The sequence below is a fragment of the Melanotaenia boesemani genome, chromosome 21 (assembly GCF_017639745.1).
Source record: "Melanotaenia boesemani isolate fMelBoe1 chromosome 21, fMelBoe1.pri, whole genome shotgun sequence".
Lineage (NCBI taxonomy): Eukaryota > Metazoa > Chordata > Actinopteri > Atheriniformes > Melanotaeniidae > Melanotaenia > Melanotaenia boesemani.
The window spans coordinates 14,506,964-14,530,837 of record NC_055702.1 but is presented as its reverse complement, the minus strand read 5'-3'; the positions used below and the strand labels follow the sequence as shown (position 1 = coordinate 14,530,837).

At 36.7% G+C, this 23,874-nt stretch overlaps 1 protein-coding gene across 4 annotated transcripts in view; it reads left to right on the top strand.

The window, feature by feature from the left end:
* LOC121632725 (protocadherin-15-like) overlaps nt 1-23,874 on the top strand; it is a 210,851-nt gene that overhangs the window by 81,014 nt on the left and 105,963 nt on the right. For all 4 annotated transcript variants that reach the window (XM_041974432.1, XM_041974433.1, XM_041974431.1 and 1 more), the window contains 6 exons: nt 8,978-9,086; nt 11,318-11,430; nt 14,619-14,825; nt 18,266-18,400; nt 22,565-22,714; nt 22,796-22,887. In XM_041974432.1, the coding sequence (XP_041830366.1) occupies nt 8,978-9,086; nt 11,318-11,430; nt 14,619-14,825; nt 18,266-18,400; nt 22,565-22,714; nt 22,796-22,887 (806 nt within the window). The remainder of the gene's footprint in view (nt 1-8,977; nt 9,087-11,317; nt 11,431-14,618; nt 14,826-18,265; nt 18,401-22,564; nt 22,715-22,795; nt 22,888-23,874) is intronic.

The following is a 23,874-nucleotide window of genomic DNA, read 5'->3' as shown; positions in this document are numbered from 1 at the left end:
TTTCCATCATGTAAACACACAACTGATATAATGACCTCAACTAGCCTCATTGTAAACATGTTTGCCAATCAGATTGATTCCAGTCGGTTAGTAGAAATATTTGTTCATGTAAATGTAGCAAGTGATGGTCTTCAGTGCAATATGGGAAAGTCCCGTATATGTAAAAAAAGACAATATTTAGGCTAATATTTAAAAAAAAAAATCCTCAAAATAAGTACAGAAACAGAACAGAAAAAATACAGATATCTTTTTAAAAGAGGTGACGATGACAGTTAGTGTGCTGTGCAGCAAAACATTTCACAAACATCTAAACAGAGTTCTTTTGTAATACTGAGGACAACTAGATTACTCAGATGATCATCATTGCATTTTGTTATATCTACGACATATATAGTGACAGAATGATCTAATAGAGTTTCATTGTTTCTCTATTAAAGGATTTCAATCATATTTAGTTTAACATAATTACAGATAAAATAAATTGCTTACATTAGTAAAGCTTAACATATCTAACCTTATAACATACATGCAGGCTTTTACAAAAAACATTTTATATTATTGCGTAACATCCATCCACGGCGCCACACCGGGGCTAGGGGGTGCTACAGCCCCGTGATAAATCTGTGTAGCCCCATTAAGCCCCCCCAAGAAATTAGATTATAAAAAATATAATTATGAATTTATATATAATATTATAATAAAGGAATGGACTATAAGAAAGGACATCTACAAACTGTTGCGCATATCCGTTACACTGCCTGTAACCTCTGCTTCATGTGAGCGCAGTTTTTCCTGCATGCGGCGCATAAAAACCTACCTGAGAAACAGAATGGCAAACCCCCGACTCAGCAATCTTGCCTGCCTGTCCATACACGCAGAAAGAACCAAGGCCCTTGATGTCCAGAAGATTATAGACTCGTTTGCACTTAACCATAACAATAGACGCATCGTCCTCCTGTAAAACAACTCTGGTGAGTTTTTTTCCTGACGTTGCGATTATAGACTGATTGTGACAGATTTGATGTGATGACGTGACATTGTTACATTGTAACGAATGCGCAGAACGTGGCATGTATTTTTGTTTGCAGTATTGTTCTATAATCATCCATACTGTGATGAGCCAGTTCATTTTACGCTCTTCTTCGTGTGTGCCTAATTAACAGGTACGGAGTGTTGCACTTCTCGCTGTGGCTTTGGTATTATTATCTCCATTTTTTACCATGTTGTGGTCCGAATCATTAGATACAAATTGTTTGCACTTCTCGTTGCGCCTGCACTGTGTAGTATGTTAAATTTATCTCGCAATCAGTTTAATTTCTTAAGTTATGTTGTGATCCGAGGCAATAAAAGCAATGCATAGTTGATTTCATTAATTATGCATGTAGAATAAATGCGTTTGTTGCATTCTGTATGTGTTGCTTGTTTATCGCATGGTCGCTGTCTGGTGCTGAATCTTGCACCTTTCCACGTGAAAACATTTTTGCCGTTGCTTTGTGGCTCGTTGTAGGCCTGGTTATTTTGCTGAATGTTCTTTGGCTAATTCAGTTAAATTGCTGTGTATCTTAGCCACTTTTATTGAAAAAATCGATAACCTATGTATAAAGTTACCTAAGTCATGGAAATCTGTTATTTTCTTAGCACCCCCACATATTGGTCAAGTTCCTCATTAGCACCAGGAGAAAAAAAATCCTGGCGCCGTGCCTGGTAACATCTAATGTCACTGCACTGGAATTTAAGCAGAGAATAAAAATGAAATAAAGCTGGAATAAAGGATGAATCCTCTGACTCCCATCATTCTCTTCATCATCTTCCTCCTCTGCACTCTCTGCTTCTGTCATTTTTTCTCAATCTAAAACCTCTTCTTCATCCCTTAACCTCACACTTTTACTTCTTCATCTTCACTTCAGCATGTGTTTCTCTCTCAGTGACCTTCTTTAACTCTGACCTTCTCTCTACCATTCTCTCTTATTCATTTCTCCCCTTCTCTTTTTTCCTGCTCATTCTTCATATGTCCCCCCCAAAAATGGGAGCTGTCTCCACTTTTAAAAAACCTATGAAGCCACAAATTATTCATCAAATGTATAGAAGTGACCAGTAGTTGTACTATTTTTCTATTTTTCCAGTCTGATAGTCAGGGTTTAACATTGTTTAATTCATCAGTCTCATTGCTGATATTGATCACATAACTGTCACTGAAGCTTCAGCCTCTACAACATTGTTCTTCAAACATTTTTTTTTCATGTCTAAACTCTTCATGTAATGCTCTCTTGTTTAATGTAATCAAAGCCACCTGGGGAAATGTGTTTCAACAAATCACACGTGGTTGAGTCACTGCCTGTAAACGGTTATCGGCCACTTTAAAACGTGACCGCCACCACCTTCAGCAGACATTCTGTTAATTTATTCCACCAAGGTGGAGGTCACATATTTGTCGGCATCGGTCTGTCTGTCTGTCTGTTGGCAACATAACTGAAAAAGTTATGGACACATTTTGATTAAATTTTCAGGAAATCTCAGAAATGGAATAAGTAACAAGTGATTCGATTTTGGGGCTGATCCGAAGCACTTCCAAGTCATTTAGAGCTTTCCATTTAGAGTTCAGACTTGCTGGTATTACTCATTCTGCCCCTAAATAGCCTTTATTAAAGGGACATTACACAGCTGTTACACTTGCGCTTCTACTGTAGTGAGAAGTAAATGATCTGGAATTAAAGTGTCTGAACGATAGTTAGCATTTTTGATTGACCCAATAGGGAAGAAAAAAATTATGTAAATTTAGTCCATTCCTTTTTTAAAAATCAGATAGAATTAATATGTTTATTTAGAGATACACTTTAGGCTTTTCCTATGGTTTATATGTGAGCAACCGTCGCCATCTTCATTTACTATAACATACCAACTTTATTTATAAGGCTCTTTAAAACAACAGCAGCTGAAACTGCAAATAACCGAGTACTAAAAATTATTATAAAAAAAAAAGAAAAAAAAAAAAGACCAGACTTAAGATTTAAATTTTGCCAACCACCTAAAATGATAAAAACAGGACTTAACAACAGCTCTAATTTGGCTGTCCAATTTAAAACCACTGTCCAGCTAAAAACGGTTTAAAACAAATTGTCAGGGGTCCCAACAGATGTGGATTCGAAGACACAACGTGGTCTAAACACAATCACCCCTGTTTTCTTTTCAATAAAATTTAAAATATATAGGACCAACCAAGCTTTGATATCCTCCAACCAACCCAACAATGGTTTAATTGAAAAGCCTCCCTTCCTCTTCAGGGGCAAGTAAATGGGACAATCGTAAGCACAGCAATTAAATGCAATGGAATGCTTCTTTCACTAATGCAAACAGTTGCACTAAGATAGCTATTTTCAACCATCATGATTACGTAATGTTAATTATAGTTTACATTTGAGTCACATTTGCATAATCTACACTTTACTGGGAGCTGGTACCCTGTTGACATTGTTTGATGACATTAGCCATTTCAAAGCTACTGATAATGTTGTACACTGGGCTGTTGTAGGTGATCATAAGGCAGGTTCCCATATGGTATAAGATTAATCTTGGTAGCAGTTGAAAACTGTTCCTTTAACTGCAAGCCATTAATGGCATTCTGCAGGAAGGAACATTTCCACATATGTTTATATCATTCTGAAGTGTTTTCTTTTAAAACAGCTAATATGTGCGCTGTCCCAAATTCTTGGACACACCTACCCATTAATTTGAATGGGCAGGTGTCAAATAGTAGTTGTGCCTTTTACACCATAATTTTGTCTTTTGCTTCTGTCACCAACCTTTCATGTGAGTCATTATCTTAATTATATATCACATGTTTTGGGTAGTAGTAGTGTTTCACTGTCAAGTCTGCCCACATATCATTTCAATATTTTCTAATTTTATAACATTGCCAGAATAAATTAGTTCATTTTCAGTTTTCATCACAACACATCGTCCAAGATGACATTTATCTAGTTGATTTATATAGTTTTAGGACTAAGGAAGACAAAAAACACACTATGAATGTCCAACAGAATTCTTTCTGTAATGAGGAGCACAAACTACTCAAGTTTAAATACCGTCTTTCAGTTATTCCTAAGTTGTCCCACTTGGTATTAAAGGCATGTAAAATACTGATGTTTCTTTGATCTTTGTACAGCATCCCAATCACCATTTTAATAATTCCTTCATGAAAGACACAGTTACAGTTTTTTTTTTTTTTGTTTTTTTTTTTGTCTGTCTGGTAAACTTGCACAGACCTAAATAAACCAACAGACACTGGAACAAGTTAGAGGGCTGTATTATTTAGGACAAATACACAAATGGAAAGTCATCAACAAGCTACTCTTGTTGTGGTAGAAGAGAGGTTGAAGGTGAAGTGAGGAGAGGAACAAGTGAGGACAGTCAAGCTACTATTATAGCTTGAGTTCCAATCAGACTGATAAGATGTGACAACCTCTGCGCCTTAGAGCCAACACAGTATGTTCTGTGTATCTATCACAGCCACACACACACTGATATCCACACCAAGTCTTTGCTCATTTATGCCGATGAGTCAACCATTAGTTCATGTACACACTTCAAAAACATTGCTGCCTCTGTATTTCAGAAATATATAGCTGTAATGAGATAAACAGCTCAACCAAGACCTGACCAGTTAGTTTGTCATTATTTCACATTGGCAGTTAATTGGCTACAAGTACCATAAAGCTCTGAAAAAAACATCAAAGATTGCAGCTCCTTGTTATACTTTCATTTTGTAGCTACACAACTACACCTCCCTAGCACTGCAGTGCACTACCTTGTGCAAATAGCTGTCTGTTTTTTTTGTTTTTTGTTTTTTTCTCTGAGTGATGGGAGAGCACTATAATTCTGTTGCACCAAAAGCATGATCTTTTGTGTAGCTCTGTACTTGACACAAGGCTTTATCTGGCCACCAAAAGCCTCTGGGAATTTTCCCTCCTCATATTGATATCCTGACTTCTCTCTGGATCAGCTACCTGTCAGCCTACCTCCGTTTCACAGCACAGGTATAAAAGGCAATTTGCCAGGAAGTGCTGTTTACTTGTTTCAGTGTCATTCATGCCTACCCGAAACTTGTGGCTGTTATTATTCCTGCTGATTCTCTACTGTTTGCTCACATGATTCAGCCTGCATGTCATTGATGGTAACCCTTGAAAGCACAGCATGTGAAAACTCTCAGTATTACCCTCCCAGCTTGTTGTACCTGCTTGGAACCTACATTTAGATCTCTGAAATATTGTAGGAACACAATTAAGTTGGGCTGTCACTGATGGGTCTTGTTTTTGTACTGAGAACTAGTCAAAGTTTTTGGATATGCTAAATACAACTTTGAATTTTTTAAACATTTTTGTTTATAAGAGGAATGCTTATTACTACCTAATAGCTCTTTTAATACATGAATTAGCTTTCATGGATATGTAGATGAATGAATCTTGAATTATCTTTTAGTATTTCTACTATAAAGCTCCGATGTGGTCTTTGTTTAACTAAGACACACCAGTGAGTTTGATAAAGCTGTTACAGTTCATACAGTTTATATGCCAAAGCAATCACTGCAGCTCATTATGAAAAAGTTAATGCTGTCACTACTTTCAAGGCTTGAGATGAAAACGGCTTTCATTCCAACATCCATTTTTTCTTTTAGGCAAAGGGCTGTCATTTGTCGTATTAAATCAAAAGCATTTTTTAACGGAAAGTACTTCAAGTGAAGTGTTTTCCTAATACTCTGTCAATGGTTCAGCTTCAGTGAAAGTACGAAGTGTAAAGAACACTCTGTGACATTGTTTTTCTTGAAATTTAAAGAAGGGAAGTAAACCTAATGAATTAGATAATCAGTGTATTCAAGGGTCAAATGAGCATTTTTGATATCAATAACAAAAAAAATCCATTGAAGCTGATCTTATTATAAACCAGTTACTTTTACTTGTCAGCTTTGTTAACTAGTCTTTGCTCACCAAGAACTGTCAGTAAGTGTTAGTTGTATTATTGATTGATTTTGGGAATTTGTTGGGAATCTATAGCTTTGATTGTATAACTAAAAATAAAGAAAAATAAAAACCTTCTTTGTAGTTAATAATCTGCTATTTCAGAACAAAACCAACAGATAAACAAATCTGTACCAGTTCTGATTACCAGACCTGTAGAAAAGGCTCCAGAGAGTAACATTACAGAATTGACAGCTGGTTGACACATCGGATCACCTCTGAATGATTTCAACTCAATAAAAAGCTCATCTTGATAACCAGACATGTCATTTACATGCAATTTAACATATGCTGCATAATCTAACATAGATGCAAACCAGATAGTTATGGAGTTGTGAAAACGTAAGATGCACTTTGCTAAACTTTTTACCAAATTCAAATCAAAGGTGGAAAAAAAAAAATATTCTTGTGTTCAAGACTGAATAAATTTTGATACAAAGAGGGTAAAAAAAAAGCTAAAAGAACTATAGAAAACTATGACCTAACTTACAGCCATGATCTAGATATACCAGCTCAAAATTGTTTTCATGGACTACACAACACTGTGTGCTAATAAAAGACTAATGAATGAGCCCAATGGAGGGGAGATACTACAATACTAAATGTTGACAGTAAGTAAAGCAACAATAAAGTGGTTTAATGCAGCTGATGTGACATCTTCCTTTCCTGTTTGGAAAGATTAAGATCAATTATTAAAAAGGACAGAAAAACATGACCCAAAAAAAAAAAAAAGTGACAAGCTGGACCAAGCATTGAGGGTTAATTGTAGGAACATACATTAATATTGGCCCATGGGTGGAAGATTGGGAAACTCTGTATGGATTGGCTGGATGGCACTTCCCCAAATAACCTGTATGTAAAAGAGATGCACATTCAGTCTCAATATTACATTACATAATATGTTAAATTTGCTGACATTTCTAACTTAAGTCTCAGTTGGTATTGTACTGTACAGAGATTATTTACCAATTCAGTTGATGTTGAAATTATTTAGTTGTTCTACAAAGATGAAATTATTTAGATGTTGAGTGAATATTAAAATCTGTTTTAGGTTTCATTTTAACTGCATTCCACTGTTGAGAGGATTATAGCCTTCTCTCCAGTCTTTGTGATGTGTGGATCAATAGACAATTGGCGATAAACTAAATATGTTGTGACAGGTATTTTGGTAAATTAATGTCCTTTTTTTTCTAAATATTAATTACAGTCCATTATAATAATGTGCAACTTTGTGATCGAACATGCTAAAGGTGATAGCATTACGCTTAAAGCAGTAATAAGGTATTGATGACATATGATGACATATTGATGTCAAATGTAGATCAGTAACGTAAAAAATATGAACAAGAACTGTTAAAAGATAATACACATAATCCGCACAAAAAAGTTGCAGATTCAAAGCTTCAGGTGTGTAATCTCCTTGTGTACCGTATTGCTTAAGCAGCTATTTAAGCATACATTTAACTTAAAATAAATCACATAAAATTTTGCAAAATTTCTGCCTGTCACTAATTAGTAGTATGTTTAGAAAACAGTTGCTTTGGAAAACAAACCACCTAACAAAACAAAAATCTCCACAAAGATCTGTTGACATTAAATGTCGGTCTTAAAGAAATGTTTTCTATGATGGTGTCAGTGACATATTCAAAGCATAATCAGAAAAAAAATATCAGTGCCTTTGCTATCACTGGCTATTTCATTGCTCTGGATTATCAGTGTTATTTTATCTTTTTCCTTTCAGAGGCAGTGTGTAAAGTGGTGCCAGTAATAAAAATTGTAGCGATTGCATCTATGATGTCAGTGACCTGGCAGTCTCTTCCAGATTCTTCCTTTCATCATCGCTGCATTTACATGTCACTCTATTCCCTGTTTACCTTCAACTCCTGGAAGATTAATCTCCCTTGTATACATTTGCATCTTGTTTTATTCAACTTCTTTACTGCCCTATGAGTTAATCTCTGCCTGTGTGTCCCTCCTTTCCTCGCTCTGGCAGGCAACTGAAAAGATATCACACTGATGGCAGGTGGATTTTTATTCCTGTGTGGCAGGTGCAGTACTTCATATTATATCACAGCATGTGCAGGAGCACAGAAGTGTTTACAGTGCATACGTATCTGAGAGACTGTGGCCATGAACTCATGTGCATTGAAAAATACATAAAGTTTTGCTGTTGTGCATTCCTTGGCATTTGATATCTTTAGGTATTGTATATTTTATTCTAAAGGTAGGCTATATTCCAGATTCAGGCCATTGTTGCAAATTCTTCTTGTGTGTCTACACAGGTGTGTATGCAGTAAGTATACATACAAGCATTAATATAAATATAAAGAAAATCCATCCATTGTCTATACCGCTTTGTACAATAAGGGTCGTAGGGCAGCTGAAGCCTAACCCAGCATTTAGCAGATGAGAGGCAGGGTACACCCTGGACAGGTCGCCAGTACATTGCTGGGCCAACACAGAGACACAAACAACCACTCACACTCACTCCTAGAGAGAATTTAAGGTCATCAATTAACCTGACATGCATGTCTTTGGAGAAAGCCGGAGTACCCGGTGAGAACCCACGCATACGCGGGGAGAACACTCAAACTCCACACAGAAAGGCCACTGTTCCAACCTCCCCCCAGCCAAGGCTTGAACCAGCGACCGTTTTTGCTGTGAGGTTTTCTACATGTGGATGTATGCCCTGCATCTATGCTACTACTTTTTACTTTCTTTGTCAACGACAAAATTTCCTTTTCTCACATTAAATTAATTTGTCATACTCCAAGCTTGTTGCAAAGTAATTTTTATTTTTTTTGGGGGGGTTTCTTCTTTACCTCTTACCCTTACAATTAAGCTACACTTTGCCACTTATACATCTCTTTGAAACAAGCTGCACAAATGCACAACGTTTCAATTTGCAATTTCATCCAGATAACATACCACATTTATCTCTAATGCTGTAATTTTTTTGTCTCTAGAATAAGGTGAATCCACTGAATGTGACTCCACCCATTCAAGCTGTGGATCAAGACAGAAACATACAACCCCCCTCTGACAGACCAGGGATCTTGTATTCCATCCTCATTGGTAGGTTGGGCATTTTGGCAAGATATCATGTGAAGTCAGACTTAACTAATTTGACTGAATTATTACTGTAGGCAGTTGACTATACCATTTATAGTGTGAGTGTTATTAAATCTCAGATAGTGTTCAGGACTGTTCTACAATGAAGTGTATAAGCTAAATTTGCAAATGTTGGGCATAATTTGGTTGAAAATTGCTATAATTACAAGTGAATTTGTTTTATTCCAGCTTGATTTTGTGCTATTCTTTTATTTATAAATGTTAAAAAATCCCATTTGATTTATCCAGAAGGGTTGACATGAAATCATATATACCCGCATCCTTTTTTCATTATGTAGCATCAGTAATGCCAAGAAACGTAAAAATACTCCCAGATTTTCCAGTTGTAATTTCATTCAGTTTTCAACATGAAAGTCCTCTACAATAAAAAATAGAAATCATTTGTTTAAACTACAAACAAAAGCAAAGTTGGCAATTAGGTAGGAGATAACACTAAATGGTCAAAGAGTGAGCATTATTTAACACTTCTGTTTTTCCATGTAAAAATTGAGGGAACTCTGTACAGTGGCACAAAGATATCTGTTCACAAAATTGTGTTAAATGTGTTAGGACTCCTTAGCACTCCTTAATACCACTGAAACATTAAGGTGCTAAAATGGGAAGCAATTAAACAGGGCACTTTTACTTGCTTGCAAAGGTAAAAATGTTAAAAAAAGATTACAGAGATAGACTGACTTTGTCTTTGTAGGTAATGCATAAGTATTTCAAGGGGAAAATGATTCATAAGAGTGGTGCATTATTGCTGTTACTGCTCTTACTGATATTATAAAATGCAGAGTCAAAAAACACAATGACTTTCCAGTGACGAAGTCCATAGTCAATATAAATCCACTTCCCTAACTTGACAAAGATGTGATTGTATTTCCCAGACTGCTCTTCTCATACTCATCTCTGAGTAATGATATGAACATAAAGTGTGAGATACTGGAAAAAAAACAAACTATATTATAGTGTAGTGATCTAGCATCATTAAACATTATTCGTGTTTATATGAAATATAAATTTTAATGATCAATATAAAACATTAATTATACATTTACCTCAGATCACCACCAAGTTTTTTCTTTTAATGGAAGCATGGACAACCACTAAAGTAGTAATTAATTGAATAAATTAATTAATTCAAGTTTATCAAATCAGTGTCAAGACAGTAGTTACGTGAGTTCACAGTCACATCCTATATTGGTGTCGATTCATGATCAGTGAGGAATAAATGTCATTGGGTTGCAGGAAGAAATGGAGTGGACGTTCAGAAGGTATAAAGTAGTGCAATGGAAAATACAAGCACATCAACCTGAACTTGAGAAAAAACCTTGTCAGTAGCTACAGTAGTAGACTTAGCTCCTTCAATATCACAATTAACTGAATTCATTTAGACTTTTGATGCATCGAGACTAATCAAGATCACAAATACTTTATTGTCCTTATGTGTTTACACGTAACAAAGCTTTGTTAGTTAGCTCCTGGCATCATATGATGTCCTCTCATTCTGCAACAATTTTCTTTCTCCACATATATTGTGCCAAAAAACAAACAAAAAAAATGACAAAAACTGTTTTGTAACAGCTTAAAGGACATTAGAGATCATTAGCTAAAAGTTATGAAATTACTTCTTTAGAGAGCAGACTACTCAGGAATTTAAAAAAATAAATAAATAAATTACTCTAAAGATGTTGAATATCAGTGCCAAAGGTCTGTGCATGTCAATCTAGGAGTAACAATAGGTTGCACAAACAAACTGGGCACAAATGCTGTCTTGGATAGCAGTCAGATTACCCTTTGTTGGGAAAACCTGTCAAATTGATGCTAGCCAAAAAGAAGTAACACAAATACATAGAAATGCACACTTGAGATATGTAATTGTGCACATGTGGCTGTGTTACTGCTACTCTCTCTCCAGAACTTGATTTCCCAGCTGAACCATGCAGCATTTCAAAGCACCTGATATGAATATATGATGAGTGTGTGCATGCCCACTTTTGGAAACTGAGATGAGTGAACTGGGAGCATTAGCCTTGCCTCTCACCTCCTTCCTTCATCCTCATTTCAAACTCCCACATGACACACACAAAGCATATACTGATTCTTAACCAAGTACTGTTTCCCCCATGCCTTCTCACATACACATTTTATTTATGCTTTATTCTTATTGCTTGTTTCTTGCTCTTTCTCAGGCAAACCAGAATCTTATGCAGAATATTTCAGCTTAAACAGAACCACAGCGGAGCTCCTGTTGCGTAAGCCTATTGACAGGGAATTGTACAGAAGATTTGATCTGGTTATCAAGGTGAGTAAAACTACAGCTGCTTAAGGTAATTTGTATACAAGCACTTAATTATCCACCAAATGGAATTTGGTTTGAAAAAAAAAGTTTCTTGTTCAGTTTTACTTACTGGGGATTTAAAGTAGTCTGTCTAAATATTTTAAGTATCGGTAACTAAGGCTTAATAAACTGTAACTGTAACTGTTTTTTTAAATTTGCAAAAAAAAAAAAAAAAACTTTTTTATGAACAGAAAACTCTATTTTTACTTTTGATAATAAATACACTATGTAAGTTTTTACACATGATTTTAAGGTTATGGAACTTTCAAAGCTCCGAGCAATGCTGAATTATAGTTCATAGTGGTAAAAGAATAGCAGTTTCCTGTGTCGAACTTCACGTTAACCTATCCATCCACCCAGAGCTATCCAAATTTATAGCTCAGTAATGGTATCACTTCACTTCCTTCTTTGCTTTCATTAGAATTACTACAACTACTATAAATAGTGATCAAAAGACACAGGCGCTCTCAATGGCTGAGATGTAAGGAACCTGAATGGCACCTCTTGGTGCAGGATCAATAATGGCGGTGTCCTGCTGCTAGACTGCAGAGCAAAACTCCAAATATTTCACTCTTTATAAACTTTAACATCATAACTTGCCAAAATTTCCTCCTCATCAAAATTCCTGAATGTACCAAAAAATTATCAGATGACTTAGACAGTCTGGATCAATTAATTGGCAGCTGCTTCCACAAAATTTGCAACATGAACCGGAAAAAAAACACGATGCTAGACCCAGACACTATCCATCTCAGCAGCTCCACCACCAACCTCCTCGAACCAACTAAGCTCCACGTAGGTAAGCGAAATACTCATCTCAACTGTATAGAAACTCTCCGGACTTGACAACAGAATAGCTCTCAGTTCTCCACAAAATTTCAGACACTTTGCCACAGCCTGGCATTCAGCCAACTGCAAATAGACACTTTCACTCAGGAAAACAACTCTCTAAAACACTACGTTAAAACACTCACCAGCCAGCTCACCTCCATATCCACCGACAAGTTAATGAAAGAAACTATCCTGGAGTTACAAGCTGGCAGCATGAGAGACAATCTTATTTATACTGGCATCCCAGAACAATCTGCAGACGACCCGGAGAAAAAGGTAAAGGACTTCATGACAAAACACCTCAAAATACCCGCTGACACCATAAAGAATACCACTTTCCACCATGTACATCACGTTGCACCAAGGAATACCAATAACAGTCGTCCTTGCCCAATCATTGCAAAACTCAGGCATTACAAACAGAAAATACAGGTTCAACAGCAGGGCAGACAGACAGACTTTGGAATGTATGATCAATTTCCAAAAGAAATGATGCAAAGATGGAATCAACTTCATCCCATTAGGAAACAGATGATGAAAGAAGGAAAGAAAGCAGTATTCCCAATTGATAAATTATACATAGCAGCTGCACAAAGATAAAGAGATAACCCCATGGCTTTTCTAAATACTTACTACTCCTCCTGTTTACTTCCTTACATCCTGATACCTGACTGCATATTTGAATCTATCCAACATTTATTTGAGCTCACATTCATTTATCACGTGCGTCAAGGACTCTGACTGAATACTGCACCATGCGTCCATCTCTAGCCTTAAAGACTCAGCGGGGAAGCTGACCCAAATACCCAAAGAGATAAATAATATTTGTGGAGACTTCTATGCAAACTTATACTCATCAGGGAAACAAACTAAGAAAACATATTTTTTAAAACATTTCTAAACAATATCAACCTGCCAAAGTTAAATGAAGATGAAGTCAGCGTTATGGACTCATCAATAATATAAAGAACTTCACACTTTTCTTAAATTCATGTCCAATAATAAAACACCAGGTCCTGATTTTTTTTTTTTTTCCTGCTGAGTTCTATAAACATTTTTTGTCCATTTTAGCACCATTATTCAGTAGAGTCAAATCTGAAATTCAACATAATTGAAAAACACCCCCAAAAAATATTAATAAAGCTACCATCTCATATTTTTAAAATCCAACAAAGATCTGACACTACCAATTATCGTCCCATATGTCTCTTTAATGTAGACTTAAAAATGATCACTAAGACACTTGCTCATAGAGTTAAAAACATAATTTCATCCATCATTCACCCCGATAAAGCTAGTTTCATTAAACGCATGCAGACTTCTTAACCTAAAAGACTACTCAACATTATAAAAACCATTATAGTCACAATAGATGCAGAAGGAATTTGACTGGTCATTTCTGATGTCCACATTACAAAAGTTTGGCTTTGGGGAATCATTTATTAACTGGATTCAGATATTATATACCTCACCATAAGCCACTGTAATCACCAATGTACTAATATCTCAGAGTTTTACACTGCACAGGCAAGAATGCCCATTCTCCCCCTTTCTGTTCCCAGTCTTCATTGAAGTATTAGCTACTGCATTCAGATATCAAGGGAATCAGACATCCAAAAAAGCACCATTAAAATGAGCCTTTTTGCAGATGACATATTACTTTTCTCATAAAATCCATAATCTTTATTACAACGAATTATTAAATTCATCAATGACTTTTCTAATATCTCTGATTACTCCATAAATGTTTTATTCTTCCACTGCACAGTAACAGCTGGGATGTGACAACCCAAACATGCCAATTCCCTTCTGCACAACTCATTTTACCTACTTGGGAATCAATAGCCTGTCAAAATTGTTCAGCCTCAATTATATTCCACTTCTCAGAACAATAACTGGAACAAACTACGTTTCCTCATGGGTAGAATTGCAACAGTCAAAATGAAATACCACCTAAGATCAATTATTTATTTAGAATGATTCCAACTCAACCCACTGCTTTCTGGTTCAAATCTTTAGACTGTATGATCACTAAGTTTTACTGGAAAAATACACCACCAAGAATGAAACTGAATACACCCCCCAAAAACACAAAACACATGAGGACTGGCTGCACCAATCTTCTGTCTTTACTATATAGCAAATCAACTATAATACATACTCAAATGGACCAGTATAGAACAATCAAATGAAGCCTGGTTAGATTTAGATGACAAAATGGCACAGAATCAGTTGGTAGAACTTGAGCATCACGGTTTACAGCTGGTCAATACAGAAGATTTACAGCAACGTTGAGCAATTTTTTTTTCTCTCCCTTTTAGGCAGAGCAGGACAATGGACACCCTCTGCCAGCTTTTGCCAACCTCCAAATCGAAGTTCTGGATAAAAACAACCAGGCACCATACTTCCTGAACAGCAGTTACCATGGATACATTAGTGAGGCATCACCAGTAGGAACAACTATTTCAACCAACATCAGCCTTTCTGCACCACTGGCCATCATAGCTCTGGATAACGATGTAGAAGAGGTGAGGATAAGCACATGCAAAGCTGGTGCTTTAACACTTTGCATTTTATATTTTTTGCCTTCATGCCGGGCTGGAACACATTGCACCAGTTTTAAAAGTGCTGCATTGGCTCCCCATGCATTTCAAGATTGATTTTAAGGTTCTTTTAGTTGTTTCTAAATATCTTAATGGTCTTGGACATGCTCATTTATCTGACTTACTCTTACATTATGAACCCTCGTGGACCTTGAGGTCCTCTGGTATCAGCCTTAGTTGTTCCAAGAGTAAGGACCAAAACATACAGCGAGACCTCTTTCCATTATTACAGCCCTGTGAAACAGCCTGCCAGAGAACCTTAGGGCTACAGAGACTATTCATGTTTTTAAACATGCTCAAGATGCTTAAAGATGCTCAAGACCTACCTTTTTCGCTTAGCTTTTATCTGAATTTTATTTGATCCTAATTTATTTTATCTAATTTTATTTAGTTTTTTTTATTTTCAGTTTACTCAGCTTTATTACTTTTTTAGTTCAATGTTTTATGAAGTTCTTTATGTGTACTTTTTATTATTTCTGTTCTTAGTTGTTTTTATTGCTTCTTAAGGTTATTTAATCTTTGTTTTAACTCCAGTGTTTTTCCTCATGGGGATCCTCCACTTTGTGGGTTTTGCCTGCTCGGTGTGGGGCTTGCTGCCGCAGTGATCACCCTTGTCTGGTTTGCTGGGGTCCTGCACTGCAACCTTACAGCTGGGAAGTGGACCCCAGCCTGCCCTGATGTGGGTGGTTGCTATAGCGGCGGCCTCTGTGAACATTGGGTGGACTGGCTCTTTTTGTGGATGGATCCCCATGATATTGTTTCCTCATAGCAGCTTCAAGCCAGATCAGTTTTAGTATTGTATACCTACATTCAAAAATTAGGGAGTCATATTTGTACAGAATGGGGGTGAAGTGCAACTGCTTTGTTTGTGTATATGTGTGTGCGTGTGAAAGAGACTCTAATGATTGTTTTATTTTGTTTTGTTTGTTTTTTTTTTTAATTCAGAAGTTATCTATTTTATTAATACCTTAAACATGAGTTATTTTTGACATTTTAATCTTTATTAATATGCCCATATATGTATGTATATATATCTTATGAATCACTTTTTTTTTTTTTTTGCATGTCTTTTTTTTTAAAGCTGACACCCAATAAGATGCCTGTAGGTATCAACTGGTTTCTGTGTGTACCTTTTGCTGAACTTTCTTATTATTCAACTGGTTGAAGTTAGCCACTGACGGCTGAAGCAATGGACAAGTATTTGTGGGACCACTAACCACTAACATTTAATTCTACCAAATGTTCATCCATGTTGCTGTCATAGTATGGCACTCATTTCATGCCGACAGACCTGTTAAAATCTCCATTTACTCATGCTGCACATACAGTTTGCAATGATAATATGGTCAGCTTTTCATGAAATCATGATAGATAAATGATACACAGATAAAAGAGTGGTTCTTAGTTAGAGCTGTCAACTGCTGTTTTTACTGACTGCTCCAGCTAGATGCAATTGCCCCATTAAGGGTCCCCAACACTGAGGACCGTGGTCCCGCAATGCCTGGAAGAGGCAACTCAGTCCTTCAGTTTACCTCTACTACACCGTGTTTCAAAGGAATACTATAGTCACAGGACCAGTTAAATAAGGCTTGTATTTTGCTAAAGAGAAAATTGTCCCTCAGCAAATCAAGCAAGCTATTCAGCTGCTACAACCAGAGCAGAGTAAGAGTGCTTTTTTATATTTTGTTACCCCAAAAAGAGTAGATGTCTGTGCCCAACATTAGATTAGCATGCTTTGAACAAATACTTGTGACATTACACATTCAGAATGCTGAGACATGCAGCTCTAGTTTTGTAGGCTCTATAGTTTGTATGTCTATGAGATTTTGTCCCCTTTGACCTAAATAGAAGATGCTTATTTTCACATTGCTGCCCTCACATTGCTAGAGTGAGGAAGAGGTGTTGTCACCAAGACTAAAGACAGAAGGTTACATCAGGATCTTATAATAGAAGGAAGTCCCTACTCTCTGTAGCAGACATCGCTTCTCTCCACTAGTCAAGACTGACGTAATGTAAAAAGGACTTCTGGGAACAGGATCTGGGGGCCTGTCCCTATCATGAGTTACCTCACTTCTGTTTAAGAGAACCAGGCTTAATTTCTTAACCTAAAGCTTCATAGTAAACATCTATTAACTACACTTATTAAACAAACCTGCAGAAGTAAACACCCTGGTTAATATTTGAAGAAATATACAATTCTAACTGAATAGAAATACTCATGTGTTGTGTAAATACACAAATGTATGCCTCAAAATTAAATTATACCATTGTTTGTACTATGGTGGCTGCATTTAAACACACCATAGAGAAATTAGGTATTGGTTCATCCAAGGGTCCATTTTTATCCTGCTTTTTGGTCCACTGAATCTCAGCTTTGTGCCTTGCTTGCAGTGTTTGAAGTGCCCTATCTAATGTTCCTGTGAATCTGGTAGTAAAACCGTTTCCCTCTTAAATTATCTCTCACAACATTGTTATCGCCAATGCATTCCCAAGAGCTCAGTTTGTTTAAAATGTAGCTCCAGCATTTTGACAAAAACAAGCTTTGGTTCATTGCCTTCTAAAAGTCTCCCCCCCAGCAGGGAGTGGGCTTAAAAAGGAATAATGTGTTAGTGGGAGACTGTGCATTTGTTGCAACTGAAATAAACAAGTTATTTTTAATATTGTTAACCCTGGTCTTTCCTCCAGTATTAAGCACCGACAATCATGATTAGTCCAAATAGGTTTTATGCGCCGTCCATCACTTTTATGTATGTTTGTGCATGCAAATGTGTGTGTCTGTGTTCTTTTTCTGTTTGTGTGTGTTTGTGTGTGCTTGTGCTTATTTATGACTTAATATCCACACCAGCTACATCGACAATATTATCAGCCCCTCTTCCCTGCTGAGCTAGCCTTATCTGGAATGAAAAGAGCTCTCTCCCACACATACATAGACACACACACACCCACACACAGAAAAGATGACTGTGTAGGTAATGTCAGGGGAAGTCTTGGATGAGGATTGCCTCTCCATCGAGTATACCCCAACACACACATGGATGGGTACCCTTTCTGAGATGTTTTTTTATTAGACAAAAATGGATTTAAGGATTTTTGTTTTTAGTTGAGAAATTTCTGTTCAAATGTCTCCTTTTCCCTCCTTTGTTTTGCATATGAATTATCTGATTGGATGCTCCTTTTACACAAATGGCTGTTACTTTATGTTTTTTTTAAGTTAATTCCTATTATTCTGTGTATTAAAAAATATAGTTGTACCAAGCAAACATCAGATTTAAATCTCTTGTGATCAAACCATTAGTGTGTGATTAAGACATTGACTGTTCGAAATTATTTCTCTATGCTTCTACATGTCTTTTTGTCTCCAACAGACTAAAGACCCTCATCTCCAATTCTCACTGGACAGTAATTCTAATGTTTTCTCTGTATCTGCGACTGGAATCAGAAGATATCTCACCCTGGTTCAGCCTGTTGACAGAGAGACACAAGACTCCTACACATTTACGGTACTGTGAAGTTTTTATATTAGTGGGGAATATCATTTTCACAAAGTGTTTGCATGAGTGGGAAGATAAGAAATTAGCATCTGAATATGTCTGAATAACTCAGCTCAAAATGTTGATGATACCTGCAGTTTTAAAGAGAGCTTTATCTAAGGTGGATGTGAAAAGTGGGAATGTAATTAAATGAAAGGAGTGGAAAACTGCTGGATAGAGGAAGAGGAATAGTGAATTTTCACCCCAACCACCCAGCCAGCTGTTTAAGCCAGAGAAACAAGAACAAGTGAGTTGTGGTGGGGAGGGGGGATGGTGTGAGTTAAGATGAAGTACTAAAAAGAAATCTGAAAGCACAAAGTTCCAGAGAACACTAATGATGGGCTTATGGTACAGGAAGCAAAATGGAAAAAAAAAATTAAGAAACCCTTGATTACTGTTCTGAAAACAGTTTGGTATGTACAAAAGAAAAAAAAAATCTGGTATTTTGGTAAGAAAAAGCTCAAGGTACAAGCCTCTCTGACTCACCGCTGGAGTCTTACAGCGTGCTGCATACCTGGCACCCGAGGGTACAATCGTGTCGCCTACAAAAAATTTGCTTCACAGGTTAAAAAATGAAAAAAAAATATTCTAGGGTGTAGCTCACAAATGACAATAGTGATTTTTTTTTTCTTCAAAGATAATTGGGCTCTAGTTGAGCTATACACCACCCCAGTGTTTGCTTTCTTTAACTTTATTAAATAACAGTGTTGTGTTTTCAAACATCAGAGTTGCCTTTTTTTGAGCTGGGTTTGTTATTCAGGAATGAGGAACTCTGCTTAAACCAGGGACTGTGGATGTTTTGTTTTTGCAAAGCAATCTAGGATCAAAATAATGTCACAACGAGTGGCAACATTTCGGAGTGATGTGATTTATGTGATGTGATTTTCATTATGTGACTGAGGCAAGTTATATTAAGTATGTTAAGAGCAAGTTCAGCCAAAAATAAATCACCTCCAAGTATTCCCTGTACAACATTTTCCCAATCCCATTTGCCCAAAGATTTTTTGTTTGTTTTTTTTCATTTTTGTGTTTGTCATCTTCATATGAAATCACTAAAGTAAATGAGATGTCACAGTTGTTTTTAATGTGTTCTGCAACATGGATAGCAGACATGGTTATGTTATAATGCTTGCCTAACAAGTGTTTCTGTTGGTCAGGAGTTGTACATTTCCTCTTTTGACTGGTCAGCAGGCTGAGAATATTGGAAAAAACAAACAAAAAAAAGAAAGAAAAGAAACCACACTTTCTCTTTCTCATCACTGATGTGTGCCTTCAGCAGCAACTCCTTCAACATTTTCTGCAGTTGTTATTCTTACCATGACAAATAAGAATATAAGTCACAATAAAACCGCATTCACTCAGGGACAAGACTGCTGCAGAAAGCTCCGGCTACTCGAATGGCAAATCATTTATTGATTGATAAATAATACATTCCAAAATAGAAATATTGTATTTCATAACACAAGGTATGGGTTGTGTCAGTACTGCCTTGGTGCAGCAGGGCTAACTTTGAGAAGCTCTAGTTTAGATTTATAAAGATTAGAATGGAGTCGATTCATTGGTGTGCATATAAGAAACACAACTTTTGTTTTGGTTACAACAATAGTGGCTCCTTTCAACAGAGAAAATCAATGAATAATCACATAAGAACTTTAATGTTTGGTTTATAATTAAATAGTCATTGTGAAAATTTTCCAAAAAGACACTGCATGTTAAGCTGGATTATAAAACTTTTACATTAAATTAAAATACAAAATACTTTATTAATCCCAGAGAGAAATTCTAATTAAAATGTTTTAATTATAGCTACAGCAGCAGAAGACCACACCAAGTGCCTCTTCTAACAGCTAAAAACAGGAAACTGAGACTATACTTAGCACAGACTTAGATTGGAAAACCTTTGCCTGGTCTGATGAGTCTCAATTTCAGCTGCAACAGTCAGATGGTAGAGTCAGATTTTGGCATACATTAAAGCATGGATCAATCCTGCCTTGTATCAACGGTTCAGTCTCGTGGGAGAGCAGTGGCTCAGGCAGTAAAGCAAGTCGTCCAATAACCGAAAGGTTGGCAATTCAAATCCGGTTTCATCCCAGTCAGTCTGTCATTGTGCCCTGGGGTCAGACACTTCACATCGACATCGTTGGTGTATGCACAATATCAGCTGAGCATTGTTAAAACACCACAGCCTATCTAACTGTTGTCTATCCCTTTATGACCATAATGAACTCCTCCTCTGGTGGCTACTTCCAGTAGGGTAACGCACCATGTCACAAAGCTTAAATCATCTCAAATTAAATTCTTGAACATGACACTAAGTTACTTTACTCCAATAGCTTTCACCATCATCAGATCACTATAAAAAAAGAGCACCTTTGGAATGTGGTGGATAGGGAGATTTATATCATGATGTGCAGCCAGCAAATCTGCTGCAGCTGTGTGATATGTTATCAATATGGACCAAAATCTAAGAGGAATGTTGTACCTTCTTAAATCTGTTCCATAAAGAGTTATGGGAGTTTTAAAGGCAAAAGGGGGTCCAATCCAGTACTAGCAGGGTCTACCTATTAAAGTGGCCAGTGAGTGTAGATACTTTAAACAAACTTTTTGTAGTTTGTAACTTTTACTCTGCATCCTTCTTTAAATCAGTTCTTCTGCTTTTTGTCTGACTCATACCTTTTGTCTCAATGCCCTCTCCTTGAAGATATGTTTTCCTCTTTTGTTATTGTGTCCCTATTGTTCATCCAACCACCTTCCTTTATTCTCAGTCTTATTTCAGTGCAGTCTAATTCAACAGCTTGTTACTGGCATGGTACAGAGAGGGTGACCTTTGCCAAGTGCAGCACTGCTACATGTGTACCTCACCAGATGATACGAAGCATTGTTGCTTCATATAATATTTTGCTATCTGACATGTTCAGTCTAACAACAGTGGTAGTGAGTTTGGTGTGCAGCACAATATGTGGTTGTATGTGTCCTTGGGTGTGCGTTCAGCAATTTGGAAGTTAAAGATGGAAAAGCAGTTTTGGTGTATTGATTGAAAGGCTAAGATATACAGTAATCACTATGAAAGCCTTGGAGGAGAAATTAAACTTGCAGAGAGAGTGCTATGAGACATGGGAGGGTGATTTTCATTTGAAAGGACTCAATCAGCTTCTTGGCAGATGAGCTTGTGGAAAAGATGGTATCAATGAAGAAGCTTTACTGTCTATATTCTGTGTATCCTTCCTAAACATGATAAAATGTAAGGGCAGAGTTAGTGATAAAAGGGACAGGAAAGGTCACAAAATCTGTCCTAGATTTATTATAACCTGCTTAATCAACATATTAAATGGGTAAAATGAATGCTATCATAAAGAAGGCCTTTCTAACAGCTGGGTTTAAAGATGAACCATTACTGACACTGATTATTTTTGAGTGCTTGACTTTTGTATAAGGATTGTTTGAGCCAATGCATTTTGCAGTGTTTCAGAAATTTCCCAAAGGTGTATTGAAAGATCTTTCTTTTTTATCGTTTGTATCTAATAGATGTTAAAAAATATAGCTATTTTTGATTAGTAGGGAGAAAATCACTTTTTTTACATACACTTCATAGTGAATCATCATTGAGGAGACATTTATTTTGAGTCCTGTGTATGAAGGTTAAACAAGGGAGGTGGTAAAGACAGTTTAAACATTGTCTTTATACTTTTGTATCCACAAGATAGCAGTTCTACTACATGGAAAACATGGAAACACACAGATAATTTCAAATGGTAAATGGTCTATATTTATATAGCACTTTACATATACATCACATTCACCCATTCACACACACATTCACATATTGATGGCGGAAGCTGACATGCAAGGCGCTCAACCACGACCCATCAGGAGCAATTTGGGGTTCGGTGTCTAGCTCAGGGGACACCTTGACATGAGCCCGACAAGCCAAGGATCAAACCAGCAACTCTCAGGCTACAACACAACCACTCTACCCACTGAGCCACACCGCCCAAGATGACAGGCATATATTAAATGCATGAGCCAACTTCCCACTGCACTTACTTTCGTGATTACAGCTTATTTTAGGAACATTTTGTTTATCTGGTCTTATTATATTAATCTATTTTCTTCCCTGTGCCTGTGTCTCTACAGCTGTTAGCATCAGACGGCGTCCAGCAGAGCGCTCCTGTCACTGTGACTATAACAGTGTTGGATGCTAATGACAACACTCCAACTTTTTCTAATGTCTCTTATAGTGTCAATGTGTTCACTAATATGATGCCTGGAGAAACTGTGTTACAGGTACACACTGTCAAATACACAAAATAAATAACAAATTTGACCTTATACTGTTTCATTGATCATGTTTGCTTTTCTTTCCAGCTTTCAGCTGTTGACTCTGATGCAGATCAAAATGGTCAGGTCACCTATCGGATCTTGGCTGGAGACCAGGGACAGTTCCTAATAAGCAGCAGGTAAACAGATCATAAACAGTTTCAATGTTCAATGATTCAGTGTGGTTCATTCAGTCATCCCAAATGAGCGTAAAAAATTAAAACAAACGATTTCACGGGGTTAGGTTTTAAAAAAAAAAAAGTTTTTCTTACGTACCTTCTGGCCAAAACATAAAGTTGCCAGCACATTAAAAAAACTGGAAGGACAGTGGGGAACCATCGTCTTCCAGGAAGAAATGTGGTCATAAAAAAATCCTGAATGGTGGTGATCTGCGATCACTTGGATTATCAAATGGAAAGAAAACAACAGTAGAACTTAGGGCCATGTTTAATAATGAAAGTAAGAGCCTTTCCCACAATGCAAAGGGAACTTAAGGTATTTGGACTGAACAGCTATATAGCTGTTACGCCCCACTTTAGGGGTATGAGAGGGCGTAACATAAAAAAGTAAGCGGTGGATAGATGTTAAAGTTAAATAAACCAGTTTTCATTGTTGTGAGCGAAAATGAAGATTAATCAAACAAGTGGCAAACACAAACCAGTGTTGGGGTTTGTGAAACTGCTGAAAGAAACACAAAATGTTATCACTAAACCCTAACTCAAAACCCGCCGATAAACAAAACCAAGGTTACACAAACAAAAGAGTGAACATAAGCCGGCGTACTTATCTAGATAACAAACGTGCAGCAGTTCCAATAATCTAAGTAACATAAATTCACAACTGAATACCCTAAGCTAGCCCAACACAAACTTCTCTTAATATCTAAAGATTAACACAAAAGCTGAATTTAAGGCAGAACACAACCGAACTCAAAGAGCAGCCAAAAGAGCTGTATGCTACATGAAGGCATAACTAAACCAAACCGAGGCTACAAATTACCATTAAACTGAAATCACAGACAGATTTAATCCTGCTGAAAATTCCTAGTAATCTACGTGCCAAAATGCCAAAATGCCGCCACTAAGCACAGCAAACATACAGCCAATTAAGCCACCACAATTCTGCCA